This window comes from Ovis aries, chromosome 9 (assembly GCF_016772045.2).
Source record: "Ovis aries strain OAR_USU_Benz2616 breed Rambouillet chromosome 9, ARS-UI_Ramb_v3.0, whole genome shotgun sequence".
NCBI classification, from domain to species: Eukaryota; Metazoa; Chordata; class Mammalia; order Artiodactyla; family Bovidae; genus Ovis; species Ovis aries.
This window is the reverse complement of record NC_056062.1, coordinates 36,868,251-36,892,949: the sequence shown is the minus strand read 5'-3', so window position 1 is coordinate 36,892,949 and position 24,699 is coordinate 36,868,251. Positions and strand designations below refer to the sequence as shown.

The 24,699-nt window shown below is 40.5% G+C and overlaps 1 protein-coding gene across 1 annotated transcript; it reads left to right on the top strand.

The window, feature by feature from the left end:
- The first annotated feature begins 25 nt into the window (after positions 1-25).
- On the top strand, positions 26-20,436 carry BPNT2 (3'(2'), 5'-bisphosphate nucleotidase 2). Its single transcript, XM_004011964.5, has 5 exons — positions 26-666; positions 9,527-9,689; positions 10,754-10,849; positions 13,127-13,288; positions 14,575-20,436. Exons 1-5 carry the CDS (start codon positions 280-282, stop codon positions 14,844-14,846), a joined length of 1,080 nt encoding a protein of 359 aa, XP_004012013.3. The 5' UTR covers positions 26-279; the 3' UTR covers positions 14,847-20,436.
- Positions 20,437-24,699: the final 4,263 nt, after the last annotated feature.

Here is a 24,699-nt window from a genome sequence, read left to right as displayed (position 1 = left end):
GGATACACACCCACGCTCCCCTTTCACCTCGCGGCCGTTGGCTAACGTGGAAGCTAGACCCGCCGGCCGGCTAAGCAGAGGGGAGTGAGCTGTCCCGGGGGAGTCGGGCCCTCGGAACGGCCGCGGGGGGTTTCTCCACGCGGCTCGGTCTTTCCCGGGAGGGAGCGATGGGGCGCGCGGGCTCCGGGGAGCTGGCGCCGGTATAGACCGCGCGGCGCCCGGTTCGGGAGCGCGGGGAGGCCTGTGAGGGCCACCGCCCCGAGCGCCCGGCCTCCCGCCATGGCGCCTATGGGCATCCGCCTGTCCCCGCTGGGGGTGGCCGTGTTCTGCCTGCTGGGGCTCGGCGTGCTCTACCACCTCTACTCGGGCTTCCTGGCCGGCCGCTTCAGCCTCTTCGGCCTGGGCGGCGAGCCGGGCGGCGGGGCGGCGGGGCCCGCGGCCTCGGCCGACGGGGGCACGGTGGACCTGCGCGAGATGCTGGCCGTGTCGGTGCTGGCGGCGGTGCGCGGCGGCGAGGAGGTGCGGCGCGTACGCGAGAGCAACGTCCTCCACGAGAAGTCCAAGGGGAAGACGCGCGAAGGGGCGGACGACAAGATGACCAGTGGGGACGTGTTGTCCAACCGCAAGATGTTCTACCTGCTCAAGACCGCCTTCCCCAGCGTGCAGGTGGGCGCCGGGCGGGCCGGGTGGGCGCGGGCCGGGACGCCTGGACCTCTCCGACAGCCCGGGGCGGTCGGGCTCTGGCTCCGATTGGGCGGATCTGGGGATGGAGACGCACAAGTTGAGGTATTCAAGGTCACACTGAAGAGTTGGTGGAAGAGCTGGGGGAGGTCGCGGGTCGTCGGCTCGGCCCTTCTGGCTCCTCCTCTGGTGTGCGCGTCCTCTGGGCACCGGGGATCTGGAGCTCTGGGGTCTGGAATCCCTGATATTCGAAGGCTAACAAAGTTAACTTCACTCCCTGCCCCCGGCTCTTTTGGCTAGAATCACCGAGGCCCTCTATCTTTATTGCGTTTAGTTGTTGGAAGGGTCGATACACGTTTTCTGGTGGACCTGTCAGGAGCCAGCTGAAGACCTGGAACTGTAGACGTCTGACTTGCTGCAGAGCTGTTAGCATGCAGGGCATTTGTGACTGGTGTGACCACGGTTTACCTTAGCTGTGGACTCATCGGGACCATCTTGATGGCATATATTTAAGGGGCCCTTCAAGGAAGTGTTTGGGAGTATGATTCTCAGCAACTTGACTTCACCCTTCTAGCCCATATTTACTCCAAAGAATGAGAATTGAAGAACGTTTCTTGGGGAAGAAATTGACATTTTCTTAGGGAAATCCAGACATTTCGGATTTGTTGTTAATACCTTTAAACTTCATCATTTCAGGGCAGCTGCTGCTGAATGCATAAAACTTAAAAATGTATTACAATCCAAAGGAAGAGCTCACATAGTGTAGTGGTACTTCCTGAGTGTACTTCCTAACTCACCTAACAGTGGGTTTTGGCAAGGGGAAGAAAAATTGTTTGCAGTTGAATTTCATTAATTAGATAAACAGTGAAATGTAAACCACCGCTTTGGGGGAAGATCTGACCTTTTACTGTTGTTCTTGTAAGAGAGTATTGTCATTGTAGAATTATCTTGTATAACCCTCTCTCCAGTCTTTCCTGTTATTCCTTTTTCTTTCTTTCTTCTTCTTTTTTTCCTTTCCTTTTTAAACTTTCTTTTTGTAGCTGGAAGGAACTTTGGCTTTCATATCATGAGCTGCTGCATACCAGATGTAATTGACATGATAGTTCTCTAACAAAACAGAATGTTTCATGTTTTTCTTTTGTCCTTTGGCACTTTACCATCACAAATGATACTTACCTTGTGTTTGCATCTTGATATAAGATGTGCTTGTAAAATTTCTTTTTCATTTCATATCAGAAGCACATGGTGTTTAGAGTTTGTGGGGAAAACAGGAGTTTCAGAAAAGTTGGTGTAAACAGTTATAACAACAGTAATAGTAATCATTGATTGATTACTATTTTAGCTAGTATAGTCCTTGCTACATAAGACTTGACTTGGTCCTCACAGCAACTTTAAGAAGTAAAATTTATTTTGCCCACCTTCCAAATGGGAGCCCTGAGACTCATGACACTCCGCTTCACAGTTTATATGAAGTACCTTTAGAACTACCTTAGGGAGGCCATTTAGAACCTAAACTATGATCTCCTTGGGAAAATGTAAAATTGTAAAAGTTTGAAAGCAATAATAGTGAAATAAAACAGTAGAGTTGACTTTTTTTAAGAAAGGTCAGTACAAAAATATTCTTAAATATTGAAAATGTATAGCCATATGTACATGTATGTTCAAATGTGAATTCCATCCCACCCCACCTCTAACAAAACTTTTATCCTGTGGGTAACTTCCACAGGATTCTGCATTTGTTTTCTCTCTTATTAACAAACGCTAAGGGAATTGCTGCCAAGAGTGATGAGCTGCATTTTGTTAAACAGAAAAACTAAGCTTTTTACAGATGTTGAAGTCTGCCTTTATGTAAAATAGCTTTGTTTTCTTGTGATTGAATGTTTACAGGTCCTTCTTTTGTGTTCTACTCGGTTGGTGATTGGAATAGAGGAAGTTATGTTCATTTAGACGAAATCAGAGTAGGATGGTATCATGATGAGCTGTCTCCTTTTGTCAGTATGTTAGACTAGAGACCAGATGTAGATGTCTAGGTAGTGACTCAGTCCTAGATTCTTTCCTTTCTTCTTTCTCTTCCTTCAGTACCCAGAAGTACAGTCTTAAATGTCGAGTTATTTTTGAAGCCTCGTCTGAAATTTTTCAGTGAAGATCTTAAGTTGAATACCACTTAGTTTAGGTGGTGAAAATTAGCATTGAGAAGCCACAGATCCTCTTTTTATCCTGATGCCCTGTACAAATGGAGTCAGAGGCTTGAGCCCTCCTGTCTACTGTTCACTCCTTAGTAACAAGATACTGCAGATGTCGCTTACTCTGAACTGGGGACATTTTTGTCCCAAGGGGACATGTAGCAGTGTCTGGAGATTTGAGGTTGTCACAACGGGAGGCAGCACTCTGGAGTCATCTAGTAGGTAGAGGGAAAAGTCTCGTGAATGCAGGGGACATTCCCCCTTCATAAAGAATGATCTGGCCTGATTTTCAGTTGGTGTTCAGGTTGAGAATCCCCACTCTAAAGCAGTGCACAATCTAAGAAAACTCAAAAGTTTGACCTAGGACCTCTTGATTCCTTTTGGTCTTTAGCCTTTCTCGTTTGGGATCTTGGGAGAGTCCTCATGGCAGCCTTTCTCCTCTTCCTAAACTCACTGGCAATTCTGATTTCAGTGTAGAAATAAAAATAACTGCAGCCATTTATGTGGCATTGTCTCTCATTGTATCCTTCTGGATAATGATGAAAATGAAGGCTGAAGATAGTTTTTTTGGAATGGATTTGCAGCCACGGAGCACATTTAGCTTTATAGTTTTGGTTTAAAGTACAGGGTGGCACTCCACTCCAGTACTCTTACATGGAAAATCCCATAGATGGAGGAGCCTGGTAGGCTGCAGTCCATGGGGTCACCAAGAGTCGGACGCAGCTGAGTGACTTCACTTTCACTTTTCACTTTAATGCATTGGAGAAGGAAATGGCAACCCACTCCGGTGTTCTTGCCTGGAGAATCCCAGGGACGGGGGAGCCTGGTGGGCTGCTGTCTATGGGGTCGCACAGAGTCAGACACGACTGAAGTGACTTAGCAGCAGCAACTGTCCTTGACTTGTCAAAACTTTTTGGCAGTGATTTATTTGATGATAAAGCATGATACTCCTAGCTTGGGTCTGTACTATCCTTGACCTCAGAGATGAGAGCTAGACTCTTCTCTCTCAGCAGGAGTAATTGCTGGAAAAGGAGGACAGACTTGAGAAGTGTGGAAGGGAAGATCAGGGCCTGGGGACCGAGGATCACAAAAAACTGAAAACAGTCATTTAGTAAGAGTAATAGCAGCCGGCTTTTATTAAGTGCTTGCTCTGGGTTAAGCACTACCCCGAGTATTTAATTGATTCACCCAAAAAACCTAATAGCGAGATATGTTTATCATCCACTTTTAGCAATAAGGTAACTGCAGCTCAGAAAGATGAAGTGACTAGCCTAGGTAAGTCACCTACCGAGTAAAATGAGGAGCTGGAATGAACTCAGGCAGTGTGATGATAGACCACATACTCCTAATAATGGTTCTTTTTGTAGGTCATAGTAAATTCTGTGAAAGTTCTCTTGATGGCTTGATGGTAAGGAAGCAGAAGAAGATAGGAAGTAAGGAAATAGAGAATAGAGACACTAAGTAAAGACAAGAAGTTGGGCTCTAAGCAACTTGGCTAGAGTGTTCCATTCAAGCCAAGAGCAGGTTTTATGGATTTTTGTTTCATGTTTGTTTTTAAGGTGTGAGACACAGGAGTATGTTTAATTATTTGTAGGAATATATTTGAGAGGTAGCAGTTGACAGTAAAAGGCTTCTGTCGGATGGAAGGAGAAAAAAGACAGCTGGAGAACCCTGTGTATCCATTTAGAAAATAGTTGTTGAATGCCTACTGAAAGCACAGTGTGAAGCATTGTATCTAAACGCTTATTAGGATGTAATGATTTGTGGAGAAATACGGTAAATACTACCTTCTTAAGGCATTGACCCAAAGTTTCTTTGGTCTCAGAGTAACTGAACTGTCATATGAATGGCATTTACTGTATTTTAGGGTCTTGATTTCTTATTCTCCAGTTCCCTAGTGAAGACTGAGACCCAGCCAGTAATGGGTGATGAGAGTAGATTGAGTAGAAAGTTTACAGGGAAGAAATGAAACTACATTGATGAAAACTAGTCCTGTCAATCACGAAGTATTTATTTAGCATCTGCTGTGCCAGGCCCTGGTTTGGGCAGTGAGAACAGAGCTGTAGTAATGAAGGAAGCTGACCTTAAACTTACAGAACTTACGTTCTAGTGGGTCAAGGTAGATGACAAATGTGCAAACATGTTGATTTCAGATACTAACAAGGGCTTTGAAGAAAGAATAAATAAGATCACTTGGGAAGAGTGCTGGCATTGTGGGGTGGGGTCCTGCTCTGGCCGTGTTTGTCAGGGAAGGCCACTCTGAGGCACTTTCATGTGGGCCCAGAACTGAACGATGACAAGCAGGCAGGCCACCATGCAGAGGTTTGAGGAAGGGTGTATGAACAGGAGAGTACAGGTACAATTCCCTGAAGACAAGTGAGTCTGGGATGGAGTAAATAAGGGACAAATAGAGTAAGGGTACTGGAGCCATATCATCCTGGATGTACTTTTAAGAGTCTGGATTTTATCTCTATGTAATGAGAAACCTTTGGAAGGTGTGGGTTTTTGTTTTGTTTTTTTTTTTTTTTTTTTTTTGGCTGACAAAGCAAGAGACTTTATTGGGAAGGGTGCCACCCAGGTGGAGAGCAAGAGGTTAAAGAAACTAAGGAGTACTGGTCTGCCGCATATCTCACAGTCTTGGGTTTTATGGTGATGAGACTACTTTCTGGATTGTCTCTGTCCAATCATTCTGGCTCAGGGTCCTTCCTGGTGGCGCAGGCATTACTCAACCAAGATGGATTCCAGCAAGAATCCATCCACTTTCTACTCTCATCACTACTGCCTGTGTCTTAGCCCTCACCAGGGAATTGAAGAATAAGAAATCAGGACCCTGAGATCCTGGGAAGTTGGTAAGACATGTGGCATTTCCTTTTAACCTTTCCCAGATTCTTCAGTTGATGGAGGCTTGTTAGTTTCCTGTTCCTCATGGGACCTACTGTTGTAAAATAACTCATGCAAATGGTTACATTGGTGTCTGGCCAGAGTGGGCAGTTCCGGTCAGTGTTTCCCCTGCAGTCCTCAGACTCAGGTCAGCAGCCCTTGGCAGCCGTTATGCAAAGGTCATTGTGAGTGTCATTGGAAGGTTTTAGCAGGGAGCAACACCATCTGATTTAGGAAGACAGCAGGTTGCCTGGTTGAGAAGGAAAGCCTCTTAAAGGCAATAATTGGTCTGTTTTGTTCATTATTATATCCCATTGCCCAAAGCAGTTTAGGATATGTAGTCATTAAATCATTATTGAATGAATGAATGCATCAGTGAATGCACAGTTGGAGGCAAGAGCAGTCGAGGCTATTTTTGAAATCCAAGTGAGAGACAGAGGGTTCAAACTAGAATTTTCTTACTATAGAGAGAAAGTGAAGTCACTCAGTTGTGTCCGACTCTTTGCGACGCAATGGACTGTAGACTGCCAGGGTCCTTTGTCCGTGGGATTCTCCAGGCAAGAATACTGGAATGGGTTGCCATTTCCTTCTCCAGGGGATCTTCTCAACCCAGGGATCGAACCCAGGTCTCCTGCATTGCGAGCAAACACTTTACCATATGAGCCACCAGGGAAGCACAATGACCGTTATTTAGAATTGGGAGGTAGAATTTCTAGGGCTTAACTAGCTGGTGGAGCCTGGAAAGGGTTTGAGTTGGTAAGGCCGTTTACAATGGTGGGAGTGGTTTCTTAAATTTGTTGGTGTGTCATGGTAGTAGCAGGTAACAAATAGCTCTTGTGCAAAAGCAGGTCAGGTAATTGTGCTTTTACTCACTTACTCTGTTTCTCCCTAACCTGACTCTCAGTGAAGATTTTGTCAAGCACACTTATGTAAATTTTTAGCACATAGTCAGTTGAAAGAATATGAAGAAGCTGATGAACTCTAGGCAGAGATCTTAATCATAAGGCACAGTGGTTGCCACTCAGACTTGGCACTACTATTTTTGTGAAACTGTAGTGATCAAGATGCTGGGAAAGATTGAAGGCAGGAGGAGAAGGGGTTGACAGAGGATGAAATGGTTGGATGACATCACTGACTCAATGGACATGAGTTTGAGCAAGTTCCGGGAGATGGTGAAGGATAGGGAAGCCTGGGGTGCTGCAGTCCATGGAGTCGAAAATAGTTGGACATGACTGAGCACTGAACAACAACAAAAGTAGTGATTAAGACACGAACTGCTTCTCTTTTCCCAGAGTCACATCTGTTGTTTTAAGTTTATTCTGTGGTTTTTGCATCATCCAAGGTGGCCTAGCGTTGGCATTAAGATGTGGGCTCCAAAACACTGCAGGTGGTGACTGCAGCCATGAAATTAAAAGACACTTACTCCTTGGAAGGAAAGTTATGACCAATCTAGATAGCATATTCGAAAGCAGAGACATTACTTTGCCAACAAAGGTCCATCTAGTCAAGGCTATGGTTTTTCCAGTAGCCATGTATGAATGTGAGAGTTCAACTGTAAAGAAAGCTGAGCACCAAAGAATTGATTCTTTTGAACTGTGGTGTTGGAGAAGACTTGAGAGTCCCTTGGACTGCCAGGAGATCCAACCAGTCCATTCTGAAGGAGATCAGTCCTGGATGTTCTTTGGAAGGACTGATGCTAAAGCTGAAACTCTGATACTTGGGCCACCTCATGCGAAGAGTTGACTCATTGGAAAAGACTCTGATGCTGGGAGGGATTGGGGGCAGGAGGAGAAGGGGACGACCGAGGATGAGATGGCTGGATGGCATCACCGACTTAATGGACATGAGTTTCGGTGAACTCCGGGAGTTGGTGATGGACAGGGAGGCCTGGCATGCTGCAATTCATGGGGTCGCAAAGAGTCGGACACGACTGAGCGACTGAACTGAACTGAACTGAACTGTGTAGCCAAAATGCTTTCTGGTAACATCTGCAGGGTGGCAGAAGTGGAATTCTCTGCTGTCAGTCCCTCACAGAACATTGATTTATTGATTTTGGCAGTCTCCCAGGGACAAGAGTTCCTTTATGGAAGTCCGGGAGTACAGCAGAGATGTTTCAACACACTGCTGGGGCAAAAAAACTCCAAAAGTGCATTGAGGAGAGTCAGAGGAATATTTTGACTTTTCTTGCGTTGCCCCTCTGTCAAGGTAGTACAGCTCAGTGCCAGGTGAGACCCCTCAGACTGATTCCACCCACAAGAGTGTGTGCATGTACACCTGGCAAACTGTTGAGGAGGCCTCATTGTTTCTCGCCTCACCTGGATTACTGAGGTGGTCTGCATGTCTGAGGGTTGGAAGGGTCATGGGAGCACCTAAGTCAGGACTCAGAACTCATCAGAGGGCTGCTATTAACCTCTTCATAAATGCCGTCAGGAAGCTTGCCACAGCCACTGACTCCTTACCTGCAGCCCCCTCCACCTCTAAATCCCCGAAGTGGCCTATGAGCACTCCCAGCAATACAGACTTCTGGGTTTTTTCAAAAAGTAAAATTGACAAACCTTTAGCTAGGCCAAGGTAAGTGTCCATCTATGTATAAATTAATTTTTTAAAAATATGATACATGAAAAAGAAAAAAAAATGATACATGTAAAATGGAGTGTTATTCAGGCTTTAAACAGAAGGACATCCTGCCATTTGGGACAACATAGATGGACTTGGAAGGTGTTATGCTAAGAGAAATATACCAGACAAAGAAAAACACTATATGGTATCACTTATATGTGGAATCTTTTTTTTTTTAAGTCAAACTTGTAGAAACAGTAGAATGGTGGTTACCATATTCCAGGGAAAGGGGTGAAAGGTGAGATGTTGGTCAGGTGTATGAACTTTCATTTATAACTAAGATGAGTAAGTTCTGAGGATCTAATGTACAGCAAGGTGACTGTGGTTTTACATTACTGTATTATATACATGAAACTTGCTTTAAGAGTAGATCTTATGTGTTTTCACCACAAAATAAAAAAAGGAAATATATAAAGTGGTAGATACATTAATTAATTGTGGTACTTACTCCACAGTGTGCACGTATATCATCTCGTCGTGCTGTGCACTTTAAATACATTCAGTTTTGTCAATTATACCTCAGTGACGCTGGGGAAAAAGCCAAAATATGTCAAGGAAAGTCACCCAACCATGACGTTTACATACATATATATTTTTTCTTTTTTTTTCTGTCCTTCCCCAGGTGGCTTGTTCCATTTCTAAGACGAGATTGAAAAAAACGAAAACTTTTAGGGATTTTGATTGAAGTTGCTTTAAATCTACAGTTTGCAGATGGGAGAATTGATGTCTTTATCATTGTTTTGAAGGCCTATTTTTAAATCCATTATCACTTTTCTCTAACTGTTGTGTTCAGTTTTCCATAATATTGTCAGTCCATTGTCACATTTTTTAATGTATTTCTTTCCCTAAATATCTTTAAGCTTTAAATAGCTTGTTTCTTTGATGCTTAGTTTCTTTCTGTATTTTTCTAGATTCTCTGTCCTGCTTACACAACAAGCTAAGTTCGAATATTCAGTTGGAAAGCACTGGAAGACGACATATCTGGGATTTCTTATATATTTTCATTGGCAAAGAATTTCCTTGAAATAAAAGTACTAATTTATCTGCTTTCAATTTGGGGGATTTTATCTAAATTGTTTTTCTCTATTGTGCTTTTTCCAGGTAGTGATTTTTTTTTCTTTAAAACCTTTTAAACTGTCAACCATTCTCAACCATTGATGCAGATCAATACAGAGGAACATGTGGATGCAGCTGATCAAGAGGTGATCTTATGGGATCGGAAGATTCCTGAGGACATCCTAAAGGAAATAGCCACTCCCCAGGAGGTGCCAGCAGAGAGCGTCACGGTCTGGATTGACCCACTGGATGCCACACAGGAATACACTGGTGACTTTTCAATTAAAATTGATCTCAGACTAGATATTGCCTTTATGTATTAGAGAACCAGAACAAGGGCAGGTGCTATATTCCTGGTGGTGAATATTTTTTCCAGATGGACACAACTTGTCCAGTTAGATTTAAGAGAGCTGGATTAAAGCACTGTGCTCTGAAACTCCTGGAGTGGATCAGTTAGTTATTGTCAACCTTTTCTGACCGCTGTATCATGGCATCCTCCTCTCAGTGACCGTGGCTCACTGTGTCACTATTCTTCAGTGAAGGGAAGTTTCTGGCAGTCACAACAACAAAATGGTTTCTGTTGGACACCTGTTTATTGAAGTGCATATTTATATATTGATTTGTATATTGAGGTGTGCATTGTTGAGGTATTTATTTATATAAACAATACATGATTGACTTGTGATGTTGGGAATTTAGATTTTATTGCATACACATCTAGTCCTAGAATTAAAAATAGTAAATCCTAGGCACCCAGGGAAAGTAAGTGGCAAGATCAGTTACTTCCCCCACCTCCTATTTCTGTCCTTCTCATCCAGTTCTAGCTCCTGTTTCATTTCTGTGGATTTTCTTCAGGCCTTATATCTTACCCAGAGGTTATATAATTTCTGTCTTTTCTTTATTCTCTTGGTATGTAAAAATTGATGGGTTATGTATTTGTCCAACTAAATGGTACATTCTCTGAGTGTGGGGGCTTCTTCTTTTTTTCTCCTTTGTATTCTTGTGCTTAAGCACGGAAATTGACCCAAAATAGACACTCAGTGGATAACTATTCGGAGAACAGGGAGAAGGCACTAGACGTGTGTATCTAGTAGTAACAAATTCTAAAACAAAAGTTTGCAGAAATAGATAATAGAAGCATGGACTATTGAGAAGTTCCTTTATAAATGGTTTTTCCTGGACTGAAATTGATTTGCTGATATAATTGTGACAATACTTAGTGAGTACACCCCTTGGGTCTTTTTTGAGTGCTTGAGACTCAATTTTCATATTCAATCCTAACATTATTTTAATAATTGTTGTTATTGGATGGTTGGTTTTTTTTTTTCTTGTAGAGGATCTTCGGAAGTATGTTACTACTATGGTGTGTGTGGCTGTAAATGGTAAACCTGTGCTAGGAGTAATACATAAACCATTTTCTGAATATACAGGTAAGAAATATACTAAAGTTTCTAAAAATTAATGTTATTAAATCATTTCCTGTATTATTGACGGTCCTGTGGAAATTTCAACTGTGATTCAACAATTATTAGAGTCAGCCCCACCTCACCCTTCACTGGATACAGTGAGGATTTTAGTGTTGGTACTAGTAACGTATGACAAAGCATAGCTTTCTGAACTTGTTTAGAGGATGGAAACTGTTAAATGAAGACAAGTGATCCTTAGTGTGTAGGGAATGCAGTTGGGTGTGGATGCCCAGCAGCTGCGGTCCTCTCTGTTTCCATCATGCTGTTGCTGGGGATACGGTCTTGGGCTCTTTCACGTGAGGTCATGTGCATTCTGGGATCTTCTGTGAAGTGGCCTTAGCCCAAAGAGAATTAGAACTACAATAAAGAAAACGCAGAGCAAATTGATACCAGAGAGGCAGATACGTCCTGGTTTCCATATCTGTTCATGTTAGGAGGGAGAATGGGGATAATAAAATGTCAATTTTTTAAAAACCTTTATTCCATCAAAATATATAATCTATACCCCACCTCCACCCCCAACCATAGGCTTAGTAATATAAGGTGCTTTTACTAGTCAGCAAACAGTGCAAAAGAATCAATATGCTCTTAATTAGGTGCGAGTGACCTTCCTTTCCTGGATCATCAAAGGTTTGTTTGGCTTGTGCCCTCTTTGGGGAGTGATGTTCAGATCCAGACTGCATATTGATGTTGTTGAGTACAAACTGCCAAGTATTATGTATTTACTAGAATGTAGCTATACTTGACTATAGTGGAAGCTAGGTATTATTATTGCTGGCAGCAGTTAGAACAGAGCTGATCAAAATCTTACCAGATTCAATTAGAATTAATTCATTGAGTGACATTCTTAGAAGTAAGAGATGCTTGAATAGTACACATTTTACTGAAGTGATGTATAAACGTGGACACAGTCGATCCACTCAGTGGAAATCTGTAGCTAGTAGAAAGAAGTTGTAGTGTCTGAAGTCTTTGGAGCAAAGTACCAGCCACTTGTTATTTCCTACCGGACTTTCTATTGGCATCTTACAGATCGAGTGTTGAACACATTCTGTTAACTGTTCTTTTAGCTTATCACTACTACCTTATCATCATCATTCACATATGTTTATTTAAATACCTAACTATGTTTTAAGGTGTTTGAAATAATTTTGTCCATATAAATGTTATGATTGAATGCATTGAGTTTATGTGATCTGAAATATATATTTTTAGTATTAAATTAGTAATTCTTATCTAAAATTATTCTGGTATTATCTACTGAGATGTACTCTCTTTATTCTCTTACACAATACTGACCTCTAGAGATACAGCATTGCAAATTCACTTCTTGATACAATCATGTGTTTTTTGATCATTTCTAAAAAGAATTTAGAGGATTTTTTTGTTTCTCTTTTCTTATTTCACTTTTATTATGAATAATTTCAAAAAGTGATAATGACTTTTCATGTACTTTAGATTTAACAGTTGATGATATTTTTAAAAATTTGCTTTTATTTATTCATTCATTTTCTATGTATTTTAGAGATGATCACAAAGATCATGACCTTCTACTACATATATTTCAGTATTCATCTCTAAAAAGAACATATTTCTAAACAAGAACAGTACTGTTAATAATAAAATTAACAATTTTATCCAATAGTCACATTTCCCCCAGTTGTTCAAGAAGTGGATTTTACAACCTGTTAACTGAGACCACAGTCCAGTCAAGTGACAAGCATTTCTTTTGATTGTTAGGTCACTTATGTTAAGTTAGATCAGCCTCCAGTCCCCTTTTTCCCCATGACGTTGACTCGTTGAGATCAGGTCACTTATCACGGAAGATCCTGCCCTTTGGGTTCTTCTGATTATTATTTTCTTGTGATTATTATCTGCAGGATGTTTACTGGAGAAAGCTCTTGGAGTCAGATTTGTGGGAGGGAGGGCAGGAGGTGGGGAAGTTGAATTTCAGTGTGGGCCAGTGAAGACCCCACAGTGGCCCTGCAGGGAGCTCTGGAGCCGGGATGTTCCTCAGCAAGGACCTGCTAGTCGCTTTTCTGGTTGGGCTGGGTTGCATCGCCCCTTGTAGTTCTGAATATGGCCTCTTGTAAAAAATAAACATATGACCCTTGTACTCCGAAAACCAAAGCTCCCTGTTTGGAGATAAAAGAATTCTTGGGAAGAATTGTTTTCCAGTCACCCCTGGTATGTTGGTTTTAAAAAGCCTTGGTGCCATTACTGGCTATTACATTTGCTTTCCAGCCTGGGCGATGGTAGACGGTGGGGCAAATGTGAAAGCCCGCACTTCTTACAATGAGAAGACCCCAAGGATTGTCGTGTCTCGCTCACATTCAGGAATGGTCAAACAGGTTGCTCTTCAGACTTTCGGAAACCAGACTACGATCATCCCAGCGGGTGGTGCTGGTATGTTCCTGCTCCGTGTGGGCCCTACCCTGTGCCCTGCGTGGCCATGCCCACGTCAGGAGGCTCATTGGTATCCGGTCCTTGGGAAGAAGTGGGAGTGGACACTGGGGCTTTTAGGACAGGCTTGGTCTCCTACTTGGTTATTTCGAGAGCGGGATTTCGGGCACACCTGCCTCCTGGGTACAGTCTCACAATGGAAACAGTCTCACAGCAGTGGTTTCTGATCCTGGAATATATGCAGGTCTTTTCCTGACACCAGTGGTTGTTGTATGTGATCTGACTTTGAAGTGATTGTGCTGTTAGTATAGCTGTAACCATCGCAAGGAGGGAAAGAAGGATCCAGCCATCACAACCCTGTATCGAGCAGGGGCTGGCAGGAGCCATCGTTTAATGTTATTAGAACGGCTAATGGCTGCTGTTACTAGATTTTTTTTTTAGCCACTCTTGAAAAATACAGAAAACACCCATAGCTTTAGGGCTGTGTGAAACCAGGCCATACCTGGATTAGCCCACTCTGTTTTGAATGCTGTTTGCTATGACAGAAGTGTTCTAATTCAAATAAATTGCGAAACATAGTAGGAAACATTTGTGTTTGAAAACCTTTTTCAGCACAGTAATAGAAAAGTAATGCTTTTAACTTTTAAGCCTAACAGTTTTAGTTTACTGCTGACCTATACATGTTTTTCTAAACATGGTTTCATTGTTTTTTTTTATAGACTGTCAGGTTGATCAGGAAAGGTGATATGCAAAATTCCCAATAGGAATAGGATAAAATAGGTTTTTGACCCAGTTTCTTCTGAGTTTGTTTTATTATTTTATTTTTAAAATTCTGCCTCATTACACAAAAGACTTAGGGTAGTAACATTATCTTGTGCTTTCTCCTTTCTAATCCATTCTTCCTAGACACTCCAGGGAGACCTGGGGGTGTTTAGCTTCAGTGTATAGTCCATAGCAAACAGCTCATATTGAAGGTATCACCTCAGAAGCCAACCACAAAGTAGATTTAAATTTTAAAAAGTATAGGTGTATGTTTATTTATACTTGAGAATAGCTTATTAATAAACTACTTTGCATACTTTACGGTATGTTTTGATCATTTGGGTTTAACATCTGTACTGTGACTTTAAAAAAACTACTTTTAAAAATAAGTTTAGACTTAGCAGCTGCAGAGGTAGTGTAGAGAGCTCCTGCATACCCTGTGCTGGTGTCAACAACATCCTCAAGACAGTACGAGCCTTTCTTCCTCTCTTCCAGATAATAACCTAAATCCTGTGTTTATCTTGCAGGTTATAAAGTTTTAGCACTCTTGGATGTGCCTGATAAGAGTCAAGAAAAAGCTGACCTATATATCCATGTGACATACATCAAAAAGTGGGATATCTGTGCTGGCAACGCCATCTTGAAAGCCCTCGGGGGGCACATGACCACCCTGAGTGGTGAAGAAATTAGCTATACTGGTTCTGACGGCATTGAAGGGGGGCTCCTGGCCAGCATCAGGATGAACCACCAGGCTCTGGTCAGAAAGCTCCCGGATCTGGAGAAGACAGGACATAAGTAAGCCAAGATGACGACAGGTCACAGCCCCCCCAGAGCTGAACGGTCGGCCTGACGTGCTGAGGCTTCAAAGTAGCAGTGGAGACTATGCATGGTTTAGGCCATCCCGAACTTTGTAAAGTATTTATGAAGCATCTGAGACTTCTTTTCCCTGTAATAGGATGCAGGATCAGGGAGAATGGGTTGCTTCATGTCTCAAGTATTGTCTTTATTTTTGAGACTATTTTCGTACGGTTGTCATACACAAGGCGCATATATATATATTTGTGAATTAAAATCTATAGCTGAGTCTACATTGTTATGAGTCACCATTTTCACACAGTATCATGAATCTTCAGTTTGTTAATACTTTCATATAGAATTGGGCTGAAGAAAGGATTGTTTTATGTAGGTATTTAATACTACTATACAGTTGTATCTCATTGAAAATAAAATAATTGGGGGTTTTTCCCCCAATTCAGATAGAAAGCACAAGAAGCTGCAAATTCATTAATATGCAACAGATTCTCTGTTACTGAATATTTCTTATGGATTAAAATAGAAAAAGCTCAAATTTTTTTTTCTTTGAAATTTTAATAACAGGTTCACCAGCTAGTAGAGAATATGACGGTTGCATTGTAATTTCTGTGTGTGTGTATATTCTGTTTTGTTTTGGTTTGTTTTTATAAAGAGACGTGTGTTTGTACCTATGGGTTCAACATTTCTGCCATCTTGCTGATCAGTTTCACTTGCCCTGTGGATGGCGCATGGTTCTGTCCTTTCCCTCCTGACCCGCATTTAATCTTTAACGTCTGAGGTTTAGATTAAGGTTTCAGGGTTTAACGTTAGAATTTTGGTACTTTTTCTCATTAGGGGTAAAATATGCTATAAGGCATTATGAAAATATAATGTTATTCTGTTATTAACTGAAAGTTATTTGAAGTTACATGAATTGAACCAGCCTTCATTATTTTTAAAAACCTTGTTTTAGTACTTTTTAAAAAATTTGCCGTGTCTGTAGAGATTCCCTCATTATCAAGAGTGAGTTAAGGTGGCTTTTGCCATTAATAAATGGATCTAATCTAACCAAGCTCTCAAAGTAGTAACCTGAGATACTTTGTATTTCCCTTTGGGTTAAAAAAATGAAGATTGAACTTTTTGATGAATTTTTTTCCTATTCAGGTGTGCACAATCTGATTGGAAAAGGTTGTGACATATTTGCAGTATCACTGTAATTCAAGCTTTGTTTTGTGAGCCATCTCTCATTGCGATGTCTTGATTTCTCTCAGCGTGATCAGAAACTTCACCTCAACAGTACCATCATTTCACATGACCTTGCCATGATTTTGTTCCATAACACACTGATAAGGAGAGGGATTTCTTAGGGTTTCATGGCTTCCTTTTTTCTTCTTCTCTCTCTCTCTCTCTCTTTAACCCTAGATCAGTTTTTAACCCTTGATCAATTTTCCGTTTATTTTCTTGTCTTGGAGATAAACTTGACCGAAGGCAGGGCAGGCGTCCTCACCTGGTGGAATGTGCTTACAACTTTAGGCTTGCAGATTATGCTGTCTGAGGTCCTCACTCCTCGTTGGGGAATTGGCCCGAGTGTGACACACACATTACCTTTACCCAGTCTTTAGTCCTGCAGGGCAGTGGGCCTCAATAGCTAGGGTTTTATTCATCAGAATTCATTACAAGTTTTAGTAGTTGAAATACCTGGTATTTAACCAGGACTTTTAGGAATTCTGAGCCAAGTTTTAGAGGCTTCATCTTTTTACTTTGCAATGAGATGAAGAAATCTTTTTCCTCAGGAGAGATGGCAGAAGCATATGCTATTTCCAGAGTCCTGTGGTATAAGTGTGTGTTCTAATTGTGATGTGTCAAACTTCGGGGAAAGAGACTAGCGTATTAGGAAATGGGACTAGTTCATATTAGCAGGCATGGTGTTTTGGCCTTAGTTTTTAATTTTATTAAGCCACACATAGATAATGACTTTGTGGAGAGCTTGTGTCACGTGCAAAAACTAGGATGCTGGCTGACAAATGCATTATTTTTGCGATTTGTTGAGTATAGCATAGTACTAATGGTTTTAAGTGCTTTTATAAGAAGTTCATTTTAAAACGTTTTGTTTCTAAAAGTCAGTATACATTACAGAACTAATGTAAGTTCAAAGAACAGTATTTATTTTATTTATGTAGGACATTGTGCCAGGACACACCAGTGAGAAAACCTTGTGTGAGACAGATGATATCTCCCATAAATACAAGTATTTCTAAAATGTTTACTCTTAGTGACTCTCACCTACCCAACACCTGATCTCCCTTTCCCTCGTCTTTGCCCTTATTTAGAGGACAGTTTTCCATTAAAATTGAGTTTTCTGCATCAGTTAGTAAAAATAGCACCAATAACCTTAAGATCCATCAGCTGTCGCCTTCCTCTGCCCCTTTTTCTCTCCACCTTGTTCCATGTCTCCCTAACTTGTTAATATATGTTATCTTATTTCTGCTTCTCTTTGTTAACCAATATACCCTTCCCCAACACTTAACCCTGAAATTCTCTCATAGACCTGTGTCTCTGTGATTGGCTGCTGAAATCTTAGGGCAGAACTGAGACTAGAATTCCAGTGGGAGAGATTAATACTGACAGAGCCCAAGTTGACTATTACTTTTCAAAGACTCCTCAAAAAGTAAAGGAAAGTCACCTTTAAAACCACAGAGTAACTGTCAAGAATAACCCAAGGCTTCTGTCTTAAGCCTTTCTGACCCGTCCTTCAAAGAATGAAAGTGCAGAAAATACAAGCGCGTTACCTGCTGGAGAAAGCTTGCTATCTCTATTAGTTTTCATAATTGATCCCTGCTTCAGTTGGGATCGTAAGGACCTACAAGACGGGTCCTATTTATCTTTGTTATTCAGTTGTCCCCTTTCCCCAATTTTAGTGTTTTCCTTTGATTCTAAATATTGAGTTGTTTATGGCCATATAATGAAGTAACAAGCTTCATGTGGTTTGTGTGCTTTAAGTAGCAGTTAAAGCAGATTCTTCCTGTTTGCTGGGTGCTTCCTTTCAATATTGTGCAGATTGAGTCCTGGCGGTGGCTGAGGAAAGAGTGGGAGGAGGAAAGGCCTGGGGGAAGGGGGGTGCCAGGCAAGCCCTTGCCCTGTCTCAGGGTGTCTAATTCAGAAATCGGATTTGACTCAGGCTTTGCAGGTGATGATTGTCTTCCATTGCCCAACGTAAGTAAAGAAAGCTGGCATGCCACCCCCTCCCTATTCCTCAGAAAAGAAAGTACCCGACTTGCCTCTCCTTGACAACAGCTTGAAAATAGCTTTCTGGAGACAATCTTAAGCAGGTTTAAAACGGGAACTGTTTAGAATCTAGCCACAACCACTCACTCACCTTGGCTGTGTGTCGATTGGTTGTGAATAGAAGCAATGATTTGGTTTAATTTAAGACTTATTTGTTTTTAGCATATGCCTAAAAACGTCTGCCTTGTAACTGTTGTATAAAATAAATTGATGGTTTCACTTTTATTCTAAAAAAAAGTTGTGCCTTAACAATAGGGCATTGTATGTTAATAAGGGAAAACAAATTTTTTTTAGTAGATGGGGAAAACAGTAACTTTTGCCATTAAAATTTAAGTTCTTTTCATGTTTTTAATATTAGAGTTGGGGAAAATCATTAAAGTTGAATAAAATTGATATAAAGTTATTTTTACATAATCTAGCATTTACAACTGAAGTACTTTTTTATAAGAACTGGCATCTTGATGTATATGTCTGAAATGATACATAATCCTTTGGTTTTTAATTTGAATTAATAAGACCATGATAGATTTTAATTTTTAATTTTACTTTTAAACTGTTTTAGTGTGCTATTATATTTGTTCTAGAACTCCGAGTCACTTTGATTTTAAAAGCTAGCTGTTTATTTTTCATACCACATCAGAAATTTCTTAATGTTAAAAAAATACTGTATGTTTGTGATGTAACCAACCAGAACAGTTCCTAGATTGGGGAGGGTTTGGATTAACATTTACTAAGAAGGCAAGAAGAATTGAACTTTATGCTTCAAAAGGAGGATTTTGGTTTTAGGAGGTGCTGGTCATAAAACTTGTTTTCTTGCTTGTTTTTAATTTTATCAAAGCTAGGCAGGTGTTTGCATTCTAATTTAGCATTGATAAAGACTTAGACGAAAGCCACTTTTTTAAAAATTATTTTTTAAAATGAGTAATGAATTATGTGGGAAAATGAGATTTATAAATACTAGTTTTCCTTTGAGATAATATAAAATCAAACTTTCATAAGTTAAGGGTGATGCATAATATCATAACGTGTATACTGTGTTTGTAAGGGTTCCCTAAATTATTAACATTCAGGTAATTTGTGTAAATTGCAAAAGCAGAAACTGTGATGTTCGGTTAGTAGTATGTTGTATTAGAATTCTTTTGAGGATGTATGTTATACACATAGTTGACTGTTACTCACTTGCTCCTCTTGTATTAAGTAGGAGATACAGCATCCCAAGTCATTTTTAGATCAGCTAGCCTTCAGAGACTTCACCTCTCTTCCCAAATTATCTCTTCCAAGCCGTCTTCATCATCTGTGTTCAGTTATGGTGGAGTTGTTTATTGGCGTTAATTTATGTGTAAAATATGGACTTCAGTGTCCCTTGTACTCTTGCATCCACTGTTGGCAGTAGCCAAAGCTAGCTTCATAGTCTTAACAGGAGAGACAGCATTCTTCCATAATGAACTGTGGTGCTGCCAGAGGGATTTTTCCCCCCCTTCAGTGGTTTTACTTAAGTTACTGGATAAGCAGTTGAGTTTACATTATAACAATGAAATGGTATATCTTGTCTATGTCCTGTCTCTTCCAAATTGGATGTGTTGTTTTTTTCTTAAATACTTTTTCACTTCCTTATCAATCTCTTATAGGGGGCTAATGATGAGAGGGGTTAAAATAAAACTGCCTACCTTTGAATACCCCTTTCCCTCACACATGGAAGGCTGGGGAGGAGCGAGACCATTCCTGTTGCCAAGACATGCTTCAACGCCAGAGTTCTCCTTACTCAGCATGCAACCTCTGCCTCACCCACATCACCTAATTTAAGAGGGTCCTGGCTTCAGCCTCTACTGAGAAGTAGAGGTAAGCCCTCCTCCTCCCAGTTTTTTTGAGCAGTTTTCTGGTACCTTCCTTGTTGCCCTCATTTTTACATGGGTTGTTGTAAACTTTTTAAGAACAGGGATTACATCTTGATGATTTTTTTATTTCCACCTCGACCCCAGCAGCTAGCCCAGTATCTGGAAAAAATTAGGTGCTTCATGTGTGTCAAACTAAATGGAATAAAGGATTTCTATTAGCATCAGTGTTTCTCATGCCTCAGTTGTGTAAGCTGCTTGGTTGGTTGGTTTCCTCTGCAGATATTTGTGTTTATCACCCACACACCCTAAGTTATTTTTTAAAGTTTTGTTTTCTTGCCTTCCAATACTACCCCATGGCCAGTTAGCTCTAGAAAATGTAGCTGCCTCTGAATGAAATGATTATCCCAAACTCTGTCCCTGGATATCCTTTGCCAAACTGAAATTTGAATTTTCTGAATAAATTGGTCCTGTCTGAAAGATGGTGTGCTGCTTTTACTTTTTTTTTTCTCGTCTTTTAAAAAGTTTTGACTGTGGTAAAATATATATATAACGGATTTACCATTTCAACCGTTTTAAAGTGTACAATGAGTAGTGTTTACATTTACAATCCCTAGTGGCTCAGATGGTAAAGAATCTGCCCTCAATGCAGGAGATGCAGGTTCGATCCCTGGGTCAGGAAGATCCCCTGGAGAAAGGAATGGCAACCCACTCCAGTATTCTTGCCTGGAAAATTCCAGGGACAGAGGAGCCTAGTGGGCTACAGTCCAGGGGATCGCAGAGTCAGACATGACTGAGCGACTAACACACACAACTATCATCACTATCCATTTGAAGAACCTGTTCATCCCAAATAGAAACCTCTACCCACTGACAGGCACACACCATCCCCCACTCCTGGTAACAACTCTCCTGCTTTCTGTCTGAGTGCTTAATTTTATGTGACAATCTCTTCTGTGTCACCATTTGCCAAAAAATCATCTATTTGAAAATGGGTGTACATGACAAACATACCTCTGGCAAAACTCTCAATTATGTTAAGATTTTTTTAAGTAAGGTGAAGGGAGGATAGAAAGAGCTAAAGAAGAACAAAATGGTAGAAATGTAGTAATAGGAAAAATCTAATGAGAAAGATAACCAGGATGCTTGTTTTCCTCAAGTCTTGTCAGTGATAAAATGATGTAATCCACCCGCTTTGAGATGTTTGTTTTTAATCCGGTTTCTTTGGAAGAAAGAAATTATTAAATCAGGCTTGAGGGAGGGCAGGCCCCTTCATTCCATCACTGGCAAACTGCTTGACTCTCTAGCTGCTTTTTGTTACATTATTTTAATTTCTATAGCTGCACTTAAAAAAATCAACACCTTCAAAATGCTTTTATGTTTTTCTGAAAAGCATGACTTTTCTCAAAAGTATGATTTTTTGGAAATTTTGCTTGTTAAGTTTCCCTAGGATTTCTTGAAAAAAATATTAGATCTGCAGATTGGCTTTTCCCATCTGACAAAGCTGAGTGCAGAAGCTGCAGGGTCTGGGCGATGTCTGGGCTTGCTCTCCAATGGGTAAGCCCCATCGCAGCTGGGAATTTCTGAGTGGTGCCTGTTTGGGAGTTCTCTACCACTCCTTCCACGCCCAGCTGGTCTCACTAGGCTACAATTATATATAAGAGGAAGACAATACCTGTTTGAATACTGAAAGGAACAAAAGACTTCTAGACACTTTTTAGAATTCTGAGACACGTGATTTTACACAGACATTTGTAGTATTGAGTTCATATTAGATATTCTGTCAATATACCTTAATAATTGCATTTAATATTGTAAGTGGTTGGCTCAGGAAAGGACAGTGAATGAAGGGTGTGCTTTGTTTATCTAGCAACACTCCTCCCCCTCATTTTCTTTTTTTCTTTTTTTGGTTAAATCACTGTAGAAATGAAATGTAAATCCCTGGCATCCACTTCAAATTGAAGACATCTAACCAAAAAACATCAGGTGCTTTCATGGTTGCTAGTGATCTTCACAGCACATTTTCATTTCGTGGAGTGTTACAGGTCATTTCTGGTATTTCTGTTGCTATGCCTGTTACTGAACTTAGGTTCAGATGCTCACCACTCAAAAATCAGTCGTTCAAGAGGCAAGTGTCAGTAAAAGGGAAAGCTGCTTTGATCCGAAAAACTAGCAAGCTGGGGAGAAGGGACTCTTGTTCTGAGACCAACCCTGAAGATTCTGCTCAGCCATGGCAGTTTTTCAAGGGAAAAATGGAGGTGGACGGGGAGAATCTCAGTGGATCGTGGAGGGGTGGAGGTTTTATTCTACATCTTTCTCCACTGCATACAGACTGACGAACCCCCAGTTTGAATCTTTCCTAGATTCTGGACTGATACTTCAAAATGCCTATCTTTCACTGAGATTCAGCATGTTTGAATCTATATGCAATCTGCTTTTTCCATGAAAAAAAAAAAAAAAAAAAGACATGCTTTCTCCATCATGGAATTGTATTTCGTTTGATGGTGATGTGACTTGGTGGGGTCTTTCTCTTTATCCTGTATAAGGTGTAATGGTCTAATTCTTGGATGTGTGATGGGATGCTTTTGAAAAATTTATGCTCATTATTTCTTCAAATCATATTCAGCCCTCCAAGAAGGGGGCTACAGTCTCCTGGAGGTTGCAATTACTTTTCTCACCTGGGAAATCTGATGAACAGAGGAGTCTGGAGGGCTACAGTCCACAGGGTCACAAAACATGACTTAGCGACTAAACAACTATTACATTAGATTGTTTACTATTGCCCAGGACCACACAGATTCTGTTCATTATTTTTTCAGTCTTTTTCTCCCTGTGCTTCAATTTCCACATATTGTCATGTCTCCCATTTCATTTCTGTCTCTCTCTTTTTTAATTAGTTAATTTGGTTGCACTGGGTCTTAGTTATTGCATATAAGTTCTTTGGCTGTGGCATGTGGGATCTAGTTCTCTGACCAGGGGTCGAATCCAGGCTCCCTGTGTTGAGTAGAGTTTTAGCCACTGGACCACCAGGGAAGTCCTTCTCCCATTTCATTTCTGTTGCCTTTGCAGTTATTGCCCTTGCAAGAGTTATTACTCCTGCAGTATCTAATCCATTGTTAAGTCTACCCAGAGAATTTTTTATTCTGTGTGATTTTTAGCTCTAAAGTTCCCTGATGGTTATTTTTTACAGTTTCCATCTGTCTCCTCATTTTACTCATGTATCATTTTCGAACATAATGTCTCTTTTAAAGTTTTATCTGATAATTCCATCAACACTGTCACTTCTGGGTCTTTTCCACTGGTTTATTTTTTCTTCTAATTATAAGTATTATTTTCCTGATTCTTTGCGTGTTTTAGAACCTTTTGATTTAAAGAAAATAAGTATCGTGAGCAACAAAAGAACTTTTATAACAATTTTAAGTTAGTGTAAGAAGGCACACAATTTCTGGAAGATATACCATTTAAATTATTTTTAGTTATTTTGTTGGATATCAATATTTTATCATTTGGTTGTTATAAAACATCAGGAAATTATGAGACAGCAAAGCATCATGTACAGATATAGTAGTCTCTTCATTATTTTTCCCTTAACACTATAAATGATCAAGAGAGTTATAATGAATTAAAATTGATGATCACTGTTTTGAGAATTAATATGTACTTTGGAGATTAGCTATATATAGCCTAATCAAAATGTCAGGACTACTATGATGCACATAATTTATTTCATCAGTGAAATGTAAGAAATTTTATACTGTAGTCTTTTGTTTCTGGAAGAACCTCCCCTCTCTAAAATTTGCATGAATTTGAGTGGTATATTGAATTTAAAAGCTATTTATATGGTAATAAGCAGAGTAACAATCAAATTTGTGCTTGAGCTCCATCACTTGTAAAGGAAATAAAAAGTGTTTTCAGCCAGAGAAGAATAAATTTATTTTTGCCCAGAACACTATTTTTCGTCTTCTCTTCACTCAGAGACAATGTTTAATAATTCCAGCAGTTAAGTCCTGAAGTCCTGGGAAAAAAATCTCTGAGTAAGTCAAGAACTTTGAAGGTCTACTTTTTGGGGAAAAAGTCTCTGAGTTAAATGGAGAAAGAAATTAATAAAGGCTGGAATGCACTGGATATAAGAAAAGACGTTTAAGACAGCAAATAACTGAAGTGTGCTCAGTCACTCAGTCACGTTTGACTTTTTGCCATCCCATGGACTGTAGCCCACCAGGCTCCTCTGTCCATGGGATTTCCCAGGCAAGAAAACGAGTAGGGTGCCGTTTCCCCCTCCGTGGGATCTTCCCGACCCAGGGACTGACTCCAGGTCTCCCATGTCTCCCGCAGTGGCAGGCGGGTTCTTTACCACTAGTGCCACCTGGGAAGCCTGTTTTCAGGTGCTTACATGAGGTGCATGATCTAAATATTGATATGCAACAATAACTAGAAGTGATTCTGTTTGGGACTTTATGAAAATAACAATAACTCTCAAAGGACCACTTCCTACTCTACCAAAAAAGAACTCCACAAGCTTTAGGTAATGTGTGTTAATCATATACGACAAGCGTAAGTGCTATTTGGAGGGATTCTAATCGTAGTTGATTATCCCATCTCTCAAATAACTACTAAAACACTAAAACTAAGATCATGGCATCTGGACCCACCACTTCATGGCAAATAGAAAGGGGAAAAGTGGAAACAGTGACAGATTTTATTTTCTTGGGCTCTAAAATCACTGTGGATGGTGACTGCAGC

Bases quoted from the DNA above. Each gene is read 5' to 3' on its own strand.
- BPNT2 (XM_004011964.5), top strand. From the start codon at position 280: ATGGCGCCTATGGGCATCCGCCTGTCCCCGCTGGGGGTGGCCGTGTTC. The intron at 9,690-10,753 runs GTGACTTTTCAA...TTTTTCTTGTAG, and splicing joins TGCCACACAGGAATACACTG to AGGATCTTCGGAAGTATGTT. The intron at 10,850-13,126 runs GTAAGAAATATA...TTTGCTTTCCAG, and splicing joins ACCATTTTCTGAATATACAG to CCTGGGCGATGGTAGACGGT.